The following is a 12,128-nucleotide window of genomic DNA, read 5'->3' as shown; positions in this document are numbered from 1 at the left end:
TCAAGCCATTCGATCGCTACTGTAGACCGGTTTGGTGGCGCATTATTCTGTTGGAATTGTCCACTTCGTCGGAATGTATACTGGACATGAACAGATGCAGGTAGTCAGAAGTGACGTTAACGTACCGCTGATCTGTCACGGTCGAGTCTAGACGTATCAATGGTCCCATTTCATGCCAACTGCACACGCTTCATACCATCACAGAGCCTCCACCAGTTTGAACAGTTCTTTGTAGGCAACAGGGATCCATGGATTCATGGGGTTTTCTCCATACCCATACACGGCCATCCGCTCGATACAACTGGAAACGTGACTCGTCAGACAAGACAACGTTTTTCCAATCAATAAGAGTCCAATGACGGGGTTAGCGAGCCCAGACAAGCGCTCAGAGCTCCGTGCCGCTGAGTCAACAATAGCACGAGATGATCTGCGGTTGCGAAAGCCCATATCAATTAGCGTACGTTGCCCAATGCGTACGCTGATACTTTTTGATCAAAAATCAAATCCGCAGCAATTCGAAGAAGTGTTGAACGTCTATCTCGTGTAACGATTCTTTTCAGCCGTCGATGATCCCGTTCTGTCAGGGTCTTTTTCCGGCCGCACCGCTGTCGGAGATTTAAAGTTTTACTGGAAACCCGATATTCGCGATACACCCTTGAAACGTTCGTATGCGTAAATCCAAATTTCATTGCTACTTCGGAAATGCTATGCCCTATCTCTCTTGGGCCGACGATTAGTCCTTGTTGAAAATTACTTAAATCTTGATAATCTGCTATTATAACAGCAAGAATTGATACAATAGCCTCCTCAAACACCTGTTGTCTTAAATAAGCACTGTCGACCGCTTTTCGTTACGCTGATTGGTTGATCATTATTGCATACGACCTGCTATACCAGTTTTTCTGACTCTTCAGTGTAGAAGCAGAATTTTCACATCGTTTTTTTTATTTGTTTTTTTATTTGTTTTATTTTATTTGTGTTTCGCAGCTTGTACATCATTAATTTGCATAGCCAGCAAGATTTGTTAACTCAGTTGGTATTACTTTAATTACTCTTTACACGATGTTTCATTTCATTTTTACAACTTTTTTAATGATCTGATGAGTGTGTAAAGTCATTCAAAGTTAGTTAATCCCAATTCCTATCAAAGAGAAAGACGCAAGAAAAGGACGGTACATATGTGATTCTTCTCTGGTATGGCACACTAATACCAAAAAGAAGAGAATAGTATTTCGAGTCAATGGAAGAATCCATGATATGAAGGAACTTTTACCGTTGTAACAATAATAGAAAGTACAAAAGTGGGACCTATTCAATTTCTCCTCCCTCTATTGATTGATTGACTCATAATGTAAGAGTGTTGGCAAGCTTTCTATTTGTATATTCAGATTGTATTAAAAAATTCATGAATAATTTTTAAAAATTCATTATTAGCAAGAAATGACAGCATTTCACCGCAAATCACTTTAAAAAACAATTGGTTTTATCACTGCTTATATAGAAACCAAATTAAAATCAATAAAAAATATTTGATTTTGCAAATTTAGAAGGAAAATGAAATTTCATCCAACTTAAGCAGAATTCTTAATAATTCTTTACAAATCTTAGATCATTAATTTTAAAAGTATTAGTTATTTTTTATAAAAAACATTCCTTTTACAAGTATATTTATCAATCACTTTCGTTTACATCGACTTGTTCTTTTCCTCGACTTTCGTTTACCGAACCCTTGTTTCAACCATTTTCAATGAGTAATAGATTGCTCCAAACGTTTTTGATCTATTCGTTGAGGTTTGTACTCTTATATTTTGGAAGAAATTCAGCGAAAGTATGAATCAAATTTCTGTATTTTTCTTTCATGATATCATTCATTGAAGATACATATTTTCATTCAAGGTAGAAAAATAAAACCGTACCACCAGTGCTTTGTTGAAACTCTAAAAGTTGGCAAAGCAATTAATTTAAGACAAATTTATATAAAAAAATTTTTTTTAGGGTCATATAGGAAAACGGCTGCATTTAATGCATAGTGAAAAAAATAACCCTCGTGAAAAGATTTTTTTTTTCTGCGAGCTTTCCACAAGCGAGAGTTCAAGAGTTCTCCTGAGTGAGACCCACTTTTGAGTCACGTGTCAATTTTTGATCCGTCACGACAATATAACGATTTATATAAATCTTACCACATTTACAAAAATGTGATGTAGGCTTAAGATCTTCAGCAAATCACATGGTTTGTAATAAAGAGAAGTTCAATGTGCAAACAAGCTATTCAGATGTCGCCCAAATCCTTTTTACTATGAAAGTTCAATTCTGTTTGTTTGAGCATTAATATCGAAGCAGTTTTATTTATTACACGACAATATAACGATTTATATAAATCTTACCACATTTACAAAAATGTGATGTAGGCTTAAGATCTTCAGCAAATCACATGGTTTGTAATAAAGAGAAGTTCAATGTGCAAACAAGCTATTCAGATGTCGCCCAAATCCTTTTTACTATGAAAGTTCAATTCTGTTTGTTTGAGCATTAATATCGAAGCAGTTTTATTTATTACACGACAATATAACGATTTATATAAATCTTACCACATTTACAAAAATGTGATGTAGGCTTAAGATCTTCAGCAAATCACATGGTTTGTAATAAAGAGAAGTCCAATGTGCAAACAAGCTATTCAGATGTCGCCCAAATTCTTTTTACTATGAAAGTTCAATTCTGTTTGTTTAAGCATTAATATCGAAGCAGTTTTATTTTAATATAATAAATATTTCAATGTTTTTTTAAATAGAAGTTCCATCTTGGTTCATAAAATCTCTTTTGGAAAAAGTATGTACTTATCCTCTAAAAAAAAAAAAAAGATTCAATGCGCAAAGGGTGAAGCAGGTCGCTATAGATCTCATTTTAAAACGAAGGCCGCATTGTTTAAAAGTTTAGAAACCCCCTACTCTAGTGTGCCTGTTTTACCTCTAATTTGTTGCTATCTCTGATGGTAATTATTGATTTATTCCTGAATATCTCTACTATTTTACGGAACGAAGAGAATTTATTTCGAAAACATTAATTATTAAAAATTTAATAGAAGCAGAAAGAAAATATATGTTATGTAAATACAAAAATAAAATGTCGAATGATTGTATTTAAAGAATGCAAAAAATATTAATTATTTTATTAACTCCACATGCATAATACAGTTATACCTCTCAAAACGAGTGATTCGCATAATAAGTTTAAAAAAAAAAATGTTAACAAAAATGACTCTCATAACTAGCAGTGTTTCAGAATGATTGTCAAACAGACATGCAAGATTGACCAGTATCTCGTGTAACAACCAATTTTGAGCACTTGTTTAGAGAGATTCCTAATTTTGGATGGAAGAAGCTTTGGCCAAATAGCGTTGTTGAACGCGACTCCAAGGAATTTGAGCAAGTGATTTTTTGGAACCTTAATAGCTGAGATTGTGTTTCTGATCAAGATTTTGGGGTAGACAGGGATAGGAATGACATCGATGAGTTGATGGAGCTTCCGAAGAGCTTATGGAGCTGTATTCCGTGTCACAGCAAAAGGATATTTGGTGAGGCGAAATAAGGAAGATGCTAAAAGCATGGGAAATTATTGCATCATACGTTTAGAAGCATCACTATAATCAGACAGTAAATATGCGCGTTATAAATTAATTTAACGATAAAACTGTCTCATTTTCGTCAAGTTTTGAAACATATTCAAAGACAAGTGTCTTTAAACAACTTTCTTGTGAAAAAAAAAATGTATTATAAACAATAAATTGCATTATTATAAATCTGTTTGAATATATATATTTTTTCTTTTGGAAAGGAACGCATTGTTCTATTTTGTGTAGATTTCTATGTAAATAGTTGTTCCGCTTAACGTTTTTTTCGCATTATGAGTCAGATCCAGGAACAAATTATGCTAGTTAAATGAGGTTCAATTGTATTGTTTGCCTTAACTTTGTACATGTAAGTTTTCAATAAAAAAATGTTACATTTGAAATTTATGTTCTCTATGTTTTTCTCTTTTTTTGTGTTATAGCCGTAAACTATTTTCTCTTTTTGTGTGACGTTTTTAAAGCAACTACTATGGAAAATCCAACTTCACAAAAATAATATGTAAGAAAAGACAAGGAAAAATCTGAATGTATATATTGTTAGCCAACGGATTCTAAAACCCTCCTCGTTTTTGCGCATGCGTTAGGATGGGTTTAATTCTTCAAAATAGGGGTGAGAGAAAAGATGAAAGGAAATGTTTACATTTAACAATAATGTAAACTCGGATTACTCGCAGACTGAATTAAAATAAAATAATAAAGTCAGAAACAACATGATACTCACGTACACGTGAAAAAAATTGAACGAAAGAATATCTAATAGCGCAGGAATCAAGGTCAAAGAAGGACGAAGAATTCCGGAAATGCGCTCATCCTTCCGCGTCTCACCCCTTAGTGAGATAGTCGTCGGAAAGTGGTCGTCTCAGGATAGTGAAATGAACAGTATATACAGTACACTCGCGATTATCCGCGGAATTGGGTGGCGTGGCCGCCGCGGATAATCCGAAAAAAGCTAAAAACGGGTATAGCAAAAGAGAAAACAGTCATTCCAATTTTGAAAAATTATTTTATATTCAATAAAACGTAAAATAAACAGCAGGAAATGTTTAACTAACGCTTAATATTTTAGTATATCACTCAAAACTAGCCTAAAATGCATTTTGTTAATGAAAACAGAAAATGCTTTGTACTTACGAGAGGCGTCAAGGATACACAGAAAAATTAAAACATATGTACTGTTTTAATACTGTAATGTATTATGTAATTACAAAAGCATAACTGTAAAATTACACCTTTTTGAAGAAATCAGTCATTTGTGTTTGCTTCTTGCTTTGGAAGCATTTTCTCTTTGCTTAGAGGCAAAAAAAAAAAAACTTAGTGCGGCAGGCGCGGATAATCGGGAGTCTACTGTATAATATTTTCAGTGACTGTTAATTATCATTTTACTAAAGTATTCACAAAGAAAAATTGGCAAAGAGGAAAGGAAGGATTGGTTAGGTTTTCATTAATCATGCAGTGATAATCTTACTTCTACTAAATCCCCTCCTACAATGTTGACTCCTTTCAACCCTCTTATTATTTCCATCATTTGAATTGTTGTCAATCCTCCTATTTCAGGCGTACCTGAAAGAAGATAATCTGCATGATAAAAGGGGAAAATACAAACAATTTATATACTATTGATCCAAACTACTAAACAAATTTTCAATTAATCAGATTCGCAGATATTTTAAAGTAAAAGGAAGAACAGAATTCTTTAACAGAATTATGAAATGATTTTTTGACAATTAATTAAATAATTAATCTTTTCATTGATTAAAAGTTATATTTCCATATATAGAAACAAATTCTATATATTGTCTTTAGTGTTATTATTATTGTTGTGAAAATATAACTATTTCAAATCATTTCTTTGCCAAGAATTGCTACGTACTAGAGTAACTTAATTTTGTATTATTCCTTACAAGTTATTAATAACTTGGGCAAAAAAATTGTTATTCGGTGATGTTTTTAAAGGTTGTTTGTTAGTCTACAATTCTTCAAGAAGTGAAAAATTTGAAAATCATTTGATAGAAATGATATTATGCATCCCATCGAATACAGTCAAATCTGTTTTTATGCACTCCTTTTTTTTTGTGCAGTATGTCATCAAAATGCATATTTTGAAAAAAAGTATTTTAAAAAGAAAAATACAAATAGTCGATCTGATGATACATCATATTATATGTATATATAGTATCAATAATTAATAATTTTATTACATTTATACGAATAATAATTTTTATACTTACATTCTGAAATTTTCGTATGTGGAATATTTAATATATAAACAAATAAAACCTTTGAAAATGTTCCCTTTTTCAAATTAATTTTTGCCTTTAGAAAATTTATTTCTACCTACATTGACTAGTTCTGAATTATTTTCTATGTCGTACTTTTTTTATACAGAATTATTACATTACTTTTACAATTTTTTTCAATGGGTTAAAAATGGTATATTTTATAGTTACTTATAAAGTTACAGAATGAATTTTGTGCGTTTTCTTTTAAGCTATCTCTATACTCCGCGCAAAAACAGATAATATATTGCTACTTTCCTGTATGTGAAGTTTATATCACAGCCATCACAAATGATTTTATATGTGATTGTTTTAACCTCTGCTGTATTAATACATATTTGGTACACATACTTGAAAGTTCTCCAACAAATGTTATAGCATAAGGCAGATTTTAGAGTTTCAAGATTAGGAATTAAACAGTCAATTTTTATATATAAAAGACATGAAAATATTTCCATCTTGAACAAAGCATGTATTTTAGCAAAAATATCATAGTAAAAAAAAAGCAAGAATTTTTAATTAAAATTGTAATGGTTCTGATAAAGTAAAAAAAAAAAAAAATATTTGTAGCGGTCTATCCTATTTAAGTTTAGGAATTTTTGTATTTACTTTTGATTTTCAAATTTTTCGAAGTGCCTTTTTTTAATTCTCCTATACGAAGTATATAAAGAAAAAGTATAGCAAACATAAAAAAATAATAATAAAAAAAATTGAACTCGCGATTTTATCGAATCTGCATGTTGACTCAAGCTTTCCCGAGTTCGAAAAACATATTTTGGGAATTATTTGTCTGTCTGTCTGGTTTTTAAAGGCAGTAGGTTAGTATATGCAAGAATTCGTAGTTACATCCTTCCTGCCGAAGGTATGCAGATTTGATTAATGATCTGGATGCTGCGAAGGGTCTGGATCCTGCAATGGTCGTTGTATAATCTCTTCCGTAAAAGGCACGTCTCGTCATCGGCGGTAGGATAATTTCGCTGTAATCTTTGCTGTGTTTATCAGAGAGATGAGGAACAATCATCATTTTTGAAGCTTTTCATCACCATATCCATGATATGCCTCGGTGGTGGTGGGGAGCCTACATGGCGATTCGGCTACTATTCTGCATTTCTGAATAAATCTATTTCTACTGAGTATTGTTTCACTTAATAAAAAAAATAATACAAAGGCACAATTTTATTTATTTTTCTGAATTTAACATTTTTTTTTCTATTCGAAAGAATCTGAATAATGTAAATAAAAATAATTCATGAAAAAAGTGTCGAAGTTGTGATGAATGATCAAAATGTTTATTCTTAACAAATTCCTGAAAAACTTTGCAGATTCATCGCAATTTGGGCATATACAAAAGTTTTATATGGCTTTGAAGAAACTCATATTAATTAAAACTTTCTAAAATTCAATTTCTTTTTTATAATCTTTAAAACCATGACTTAAATAATAACAAGAGTATAAATTTTTAAAAGAGAATAAAAGGGATTCAAGGTCCTACCTGTTCCAGGAGCAAAGCAGGGATCTAGCGCATCAATATCAAGGCTGACGTAAACGGGACCACTTCCCATTTGTTTTCGTATCTCAGCCATTAATGGAGTTAGAGATGTGTACCAACATTCATCAGCTAATACTAACCGAAAACCCTAATCAGAAGTATATTAAAAAAATATCGAGTTATTATTTATTTAAGATACTAAGTTCCAGTTTCATATGCTATAGGCTTTACGAATAATATAGTACACATGAATTAAAATAATAACGAATAAGAAACATTAAAACAAGAAGAACGCTTATTGGTAGAAAATGCATTATAAATAGAAAATCAGATTTTTCATAGAATGTATTATACGAAATATCTGTATATATTTGGCATACGAAGCTATACAGAGAAAGTTTTGCTGAGCTGCTGGATGCAATATTTTCAATGAATATTGAATGGATACCAAGTCAATGATCCCGACTTTGGCGATAAACTTGGTGATTTTGTGACGGACCCGGCAGTAAAAATTGTTCTAGAAAGCATTATGTCGATATCTCTGTGAAGAGTTGAGATCCAGAGATCTTTCTAGTGAATTCTATGTTGAGAAGCTATAAAAACGAAGCGCTCACGCGAGATGTGAATTCTCTTTTTGGAGTGTTGATCGCAGAGTGAGCTAGCTCTCTCATTGTTTGTGTTCAATTGTTTTCTACTTAGCTCTGTGTGTGTTATTAGTGACCACAAGTCTAGTTCTACTCTGCTTGTGTTATTAGTGTCCACAAGTCTAGTTCTTTGTGTAAGCCTAGATTGTAGTTTTGCTTCCTCTACGTTTCACGAAACAAAGTATCATTATCTGTTACACAGTACACCTACCAAGAGATTTCCGCAAAATATTTAAAATTTTAATGAAAGAACGGAACATAGTCAGCATGGCTAGTAAGAATTAAAAAGAAATATCTTTCTGAAAGCGTAATCTGTGTAACTAGTTATAATTCTTCTTCTAGGTTTTCTTTCTGACCATTAAACTAAAGCTATTGCATTATTAATTTTTCAATACTCTTTTGTAACAGAAAGATGATTTTGTAATTAAACCCTCTAGCCGAAGAATTATTTTATCGCCATTTAATACAACGTTTATAAACAAATTCAAATATTTTCTCAAAGAAAATAAACAACTATTTACTTTAAAGAGTATAAACTAAGCTCACCAGTCCGTTAAAATAATTGAACAAGAATTGAACTAATAAATCTTTCAACTCGTTTCTATCTAACTGGAAGATTTAAATTCTTGAAATGCATGTGTTAAAGGCATAATAAAACAGCAATAAAAAAGGGTCTCGAATGTGGTAGTCTCATCTGATATGATGGAAATAATAATCGCATGATTTCTTTAAAGATTATTTCATATTTTACCTGATCTCTGCTCCATTGATAATCTTCTGGTGTGTAACATGTTCCTCTCAGACCTATTTGCACAACTCTCTTTGAATCTAAGGCTCCTTCTTCGAACGCTCGTCTGAAAGGAGTTCCATGCGCTATTTTGCAATCCATCATTGTGTCACTTACGTCAGCATGGGCATCCACATGAACCAATCCAACAGGACCGTATTTTTCCTGGAATGAAATTCTTTAGATGTTTGAAAAGAAATACATTTATAATGGAAGTTTCTGTTTGTGGAAAGTCAAGTACCTTCATGGCTTGTAAAATAGGATAGGTAATAGTATGATCGCCACCTAATGTCACTGGTGTGCAGTTTTTCTCTAAAACTTTTGATATGAAATTTTTTATATCCTTGATAGCTTCACGAATATCATACATTGTGTACGGTATATCTCCTAAATCAGCAATTTGTAAAAAGGAGAAAGGTTGATCACCTGTAAAATAAAATTTAAAGTAAGAATTTTGTATGTTTATTCATAAACAACGATCAATTGTGGAAACATTTCATAAATAATATATGCTGTAGTGAAATCTAGAAATCTATCAAAACCCGAATTAACTATGTTACAGCTTCACGCCGATAGATGGCGTATCTGTCGAGTACAAAGTTTTTGTTAATTCTTTTTTGTATCAGAACGTAGAGTGTGTAAGAACGATTCTGTGAGCTAGACGTGGCATCCAACTGTGAGAGGTGTCCTAATCTGTAATAGTCTACATGAAGTGGCACAAAAAAAATGTGTCCGAAAATAAAATGTTCACCAGAAAGAAAGGAGTAATTATCTGAAGAGAATTACAAACTAGGTGATGCAAGCAGTATTCCAACCTAACCAGAAGCCATGTGGGAAACTTGATGGGGCCGCCGAAGAGCAACCTCAATTCGCACGAAGGAACAAACGACACTTGATGAAACTGGACATTTGCAAACAACAAAGGACCCTCCAGAAAAAACGTATATTGGTACACGAAAAAAGAACAGAAAAAAATTATATTTTACATTACATATTAAATTGTGAAACAAAAAGCTAAGAAAATTGCCAGTAGAGCACGAATTAACTATGTAAAACGGGTTTTAACTAACAGTGCTAGGGAGAACCCGAATTAACTAGGGAAAATGCATTCTAACGGACAGATATAAGAGGTATTGGATGCATTTATGGCTAAAATCTTTCTGTATAATTTATATTTCACTCAACTGCACTCTAAATTAACTAAGGTCATTAGTACTGTTTTAGGCGCTAGTACTGTTTTAAGGTTTCCTGTTTTATGCACTGATTTCTATTTATGACGAATAAAAATCAGATAAAAGAATATAATACAAAAAGTGCAAGTGCGATCTATGTCTATCAACATTAATTCCAAGGTATTTTTTTAAAAATGTGAAATACATGAATAAAAATCAATGTCCAAAAATCAGATGTTCATTACCGTACCTGTACTAGAATTGCAGGGTCTTAAAAGAGATGATTCGGTTCTTATTTGTCGAGGACCAAAGCGAGTACCAGGTCGATTTGATGTTCCAATGTCCATCGGAATTCCTATGATTCCCACATCTAAACCTAAAAAATGTAATTTCTGTTATGAAGAAGTATTCTTTATGATCGTTTACGAACTACAAATATTTTGTCTCTGGGGAAACGGTAACAGTGAGAGTAGGTAAACAATGGGGGCCTGTAACAATTGTTAAAAAAGATTCAACTCTAGATCTTATCTGATTAGGAAGAAAAACGTACCAGTTGATACAATTAATTAGATTTATTTTATCTAAAGATTAAATAACATAAAGGGAAATCCCCGTTTAATGGGATATAACGGGTAGCAGTTTTCTTAGTTAATGCTTTAACTGTTTCTGCATTTTTAGAAGAATCAGACGGCCGAAATTGAGGTAGTTATTATTTAAAGAAACTGAATCAAGTGGAATTGTTAACAGTAGACATCCCAGCAGGAAAAAAAAAAAGATTTGCCGGAGTATTTATAATTTTTGTTTTAAATAATTCTTAATAATCCAGAGTTGTAAATAATCGGTAATGGAATTGATTCTTAGATAATTTTTAAATTTCAAGTATTTCCTGCAAACTTTATTTTAGAAAACAATCTTGCAAAAAGAGAAGAAGTCCTTTCTTCAATCTGTAAGGCAAAAGTAAATTCCCTATTATCTACGTTAATATTTTCAAATTTCTTCCAATCCTTACACAAAAACAATGAGATATTGTGTATTGAAGCAACTATAAATAATGACTTAATTGATATCGCATAGTTCATCATTTATTGAAAAATAAATATTTAGCATGATTTGCATTGCCACATTTAAATAAATAAGTAATATAGTCAAACACACTCAAAAGAACTAAAGCACGTTCAGGTCTTGACATTTTCTAAAGTTGATAATTTTTACATAATGTGGCCAGTAAATATTTCTGCTCTTTATTTTTATTTAATTAGTTTTCTTCGAGCTATTGAATTCTAGTCCAAGTACATTCAAATAATTTCAAATTCGGTAAATCATTTGAGAATTTTAAATGCGGCCGTATAATCATATTGAAAATAGTCGAAACTATTGATTGAAAATCATTTTTCAACCTATAACTTCTAAATAATTGGAGCTATCGAAATACTTTTTAATACAAAAGTTGTTTATCTTAATGAGATGCTAATTCGCCTTATTTGAATTTAATTTCCGATCTTTAATCATAAAGAAGTTATAGGAAAATGAAAATTCCCACCCGCTTTGAAGTAGATGACCAATCTACGAACTCATCAATAATTTTAATGTCCTTACAACATATCCCAGAGTATATAATTTTTGAACAAAGTGTGGTTTTGATTTCTAGGGACCATAATCGTCGAAGATCTACTGAAATTTTCTGTAGAAAGTCGTATCATGACAGTCACTACAATAGATAGTCTTCCTATGAGAAATTTTATCTAAAAAAGCAACTAAGTGTAATTTAACGTGATGTTAGATTTCATATAAAATATACAATTATGTTATTTTGCAAATCTATTATGCAAACTTTATATTGTTTTCAAAAGTTCAAGGTTGCGACTTATTTATTTCATTATAATTTTTAATATTTATATTCATTTTTCTACTAAGCTTTTACACCTTAGAACATTTTATGATTTTTCTATTAAAACCAAAGATTTTAATCATGTTCATATCCCGTAAAGCTACCTTAAGCTCTCAGAGATTTGATGACGAAAATAAATCTTCGGCATTTGTCATTATTTATTATCTATCTTAACATATTATCAAAATAAAAACTTTATAGAAAAATTCAACATATTAGTGCATGTTAATACTATATTTTTACT

General features: G+C 31.5%; 1 protein-coding gene across 3 annotated transcripts in view; it reads right to left on the bottom strand.

Annotated features, from left to right (window-relative positions):
* Positions 1–12,128, bottom strand: part of LOC129968624 (guanidinobutyrase-like) — a 28,039-nt gene that overhangs the window by 1,076 nt on the left and 14,835 nt on the right. For all 3 annotated transcript variants that reach the window (XM_056082714.1, XM_056082712.1, XM_056082715.1), the window contains 5 exons: positions 10,247–10,372; positions 9,066–9,250; positions 8,789–8,989; positions 7,397–7,541; positions 5,094–5,188 (listed from right to left, as the gene is read on the bottom strand). In XM_056082714.1, coding sequence (XP_055938689.1) covers positions 5,094–5,188; positions 7,397–7,541; positions 8,789–8,989; positions 9,066–9,250; positions 10,247–10,372 — 752 coding nt within the window. The remainder of the gene's footprint in view (positions 1–5,093; positions 5,189–7,396; positions 7,542–8,788; positions 8,990–9,065; positions 9,251–10,246; positions 10,373–12,128) is intronic.

This window comes from Argiope bruennichi, chromosome 5, assembly GCF_947563725.1.
Source record: "Argiope bruennichi chromosome 5, qqArgBrue1.1, whole genome shotgun sequence".
In the NCBI taxonomy this organism is placed as follows: domain Eukaryota; kingdom Metazoa; phylum Arthropoda; class Arachnida; order Araneae; family Araneidae; genus Argiope; species Argiope bruennichi.
The sequence above is the reverse complement of the archived record's forward strand: the minus strand, read 5'-3'. Positions and strand labels throughout refer to the sequence as shown.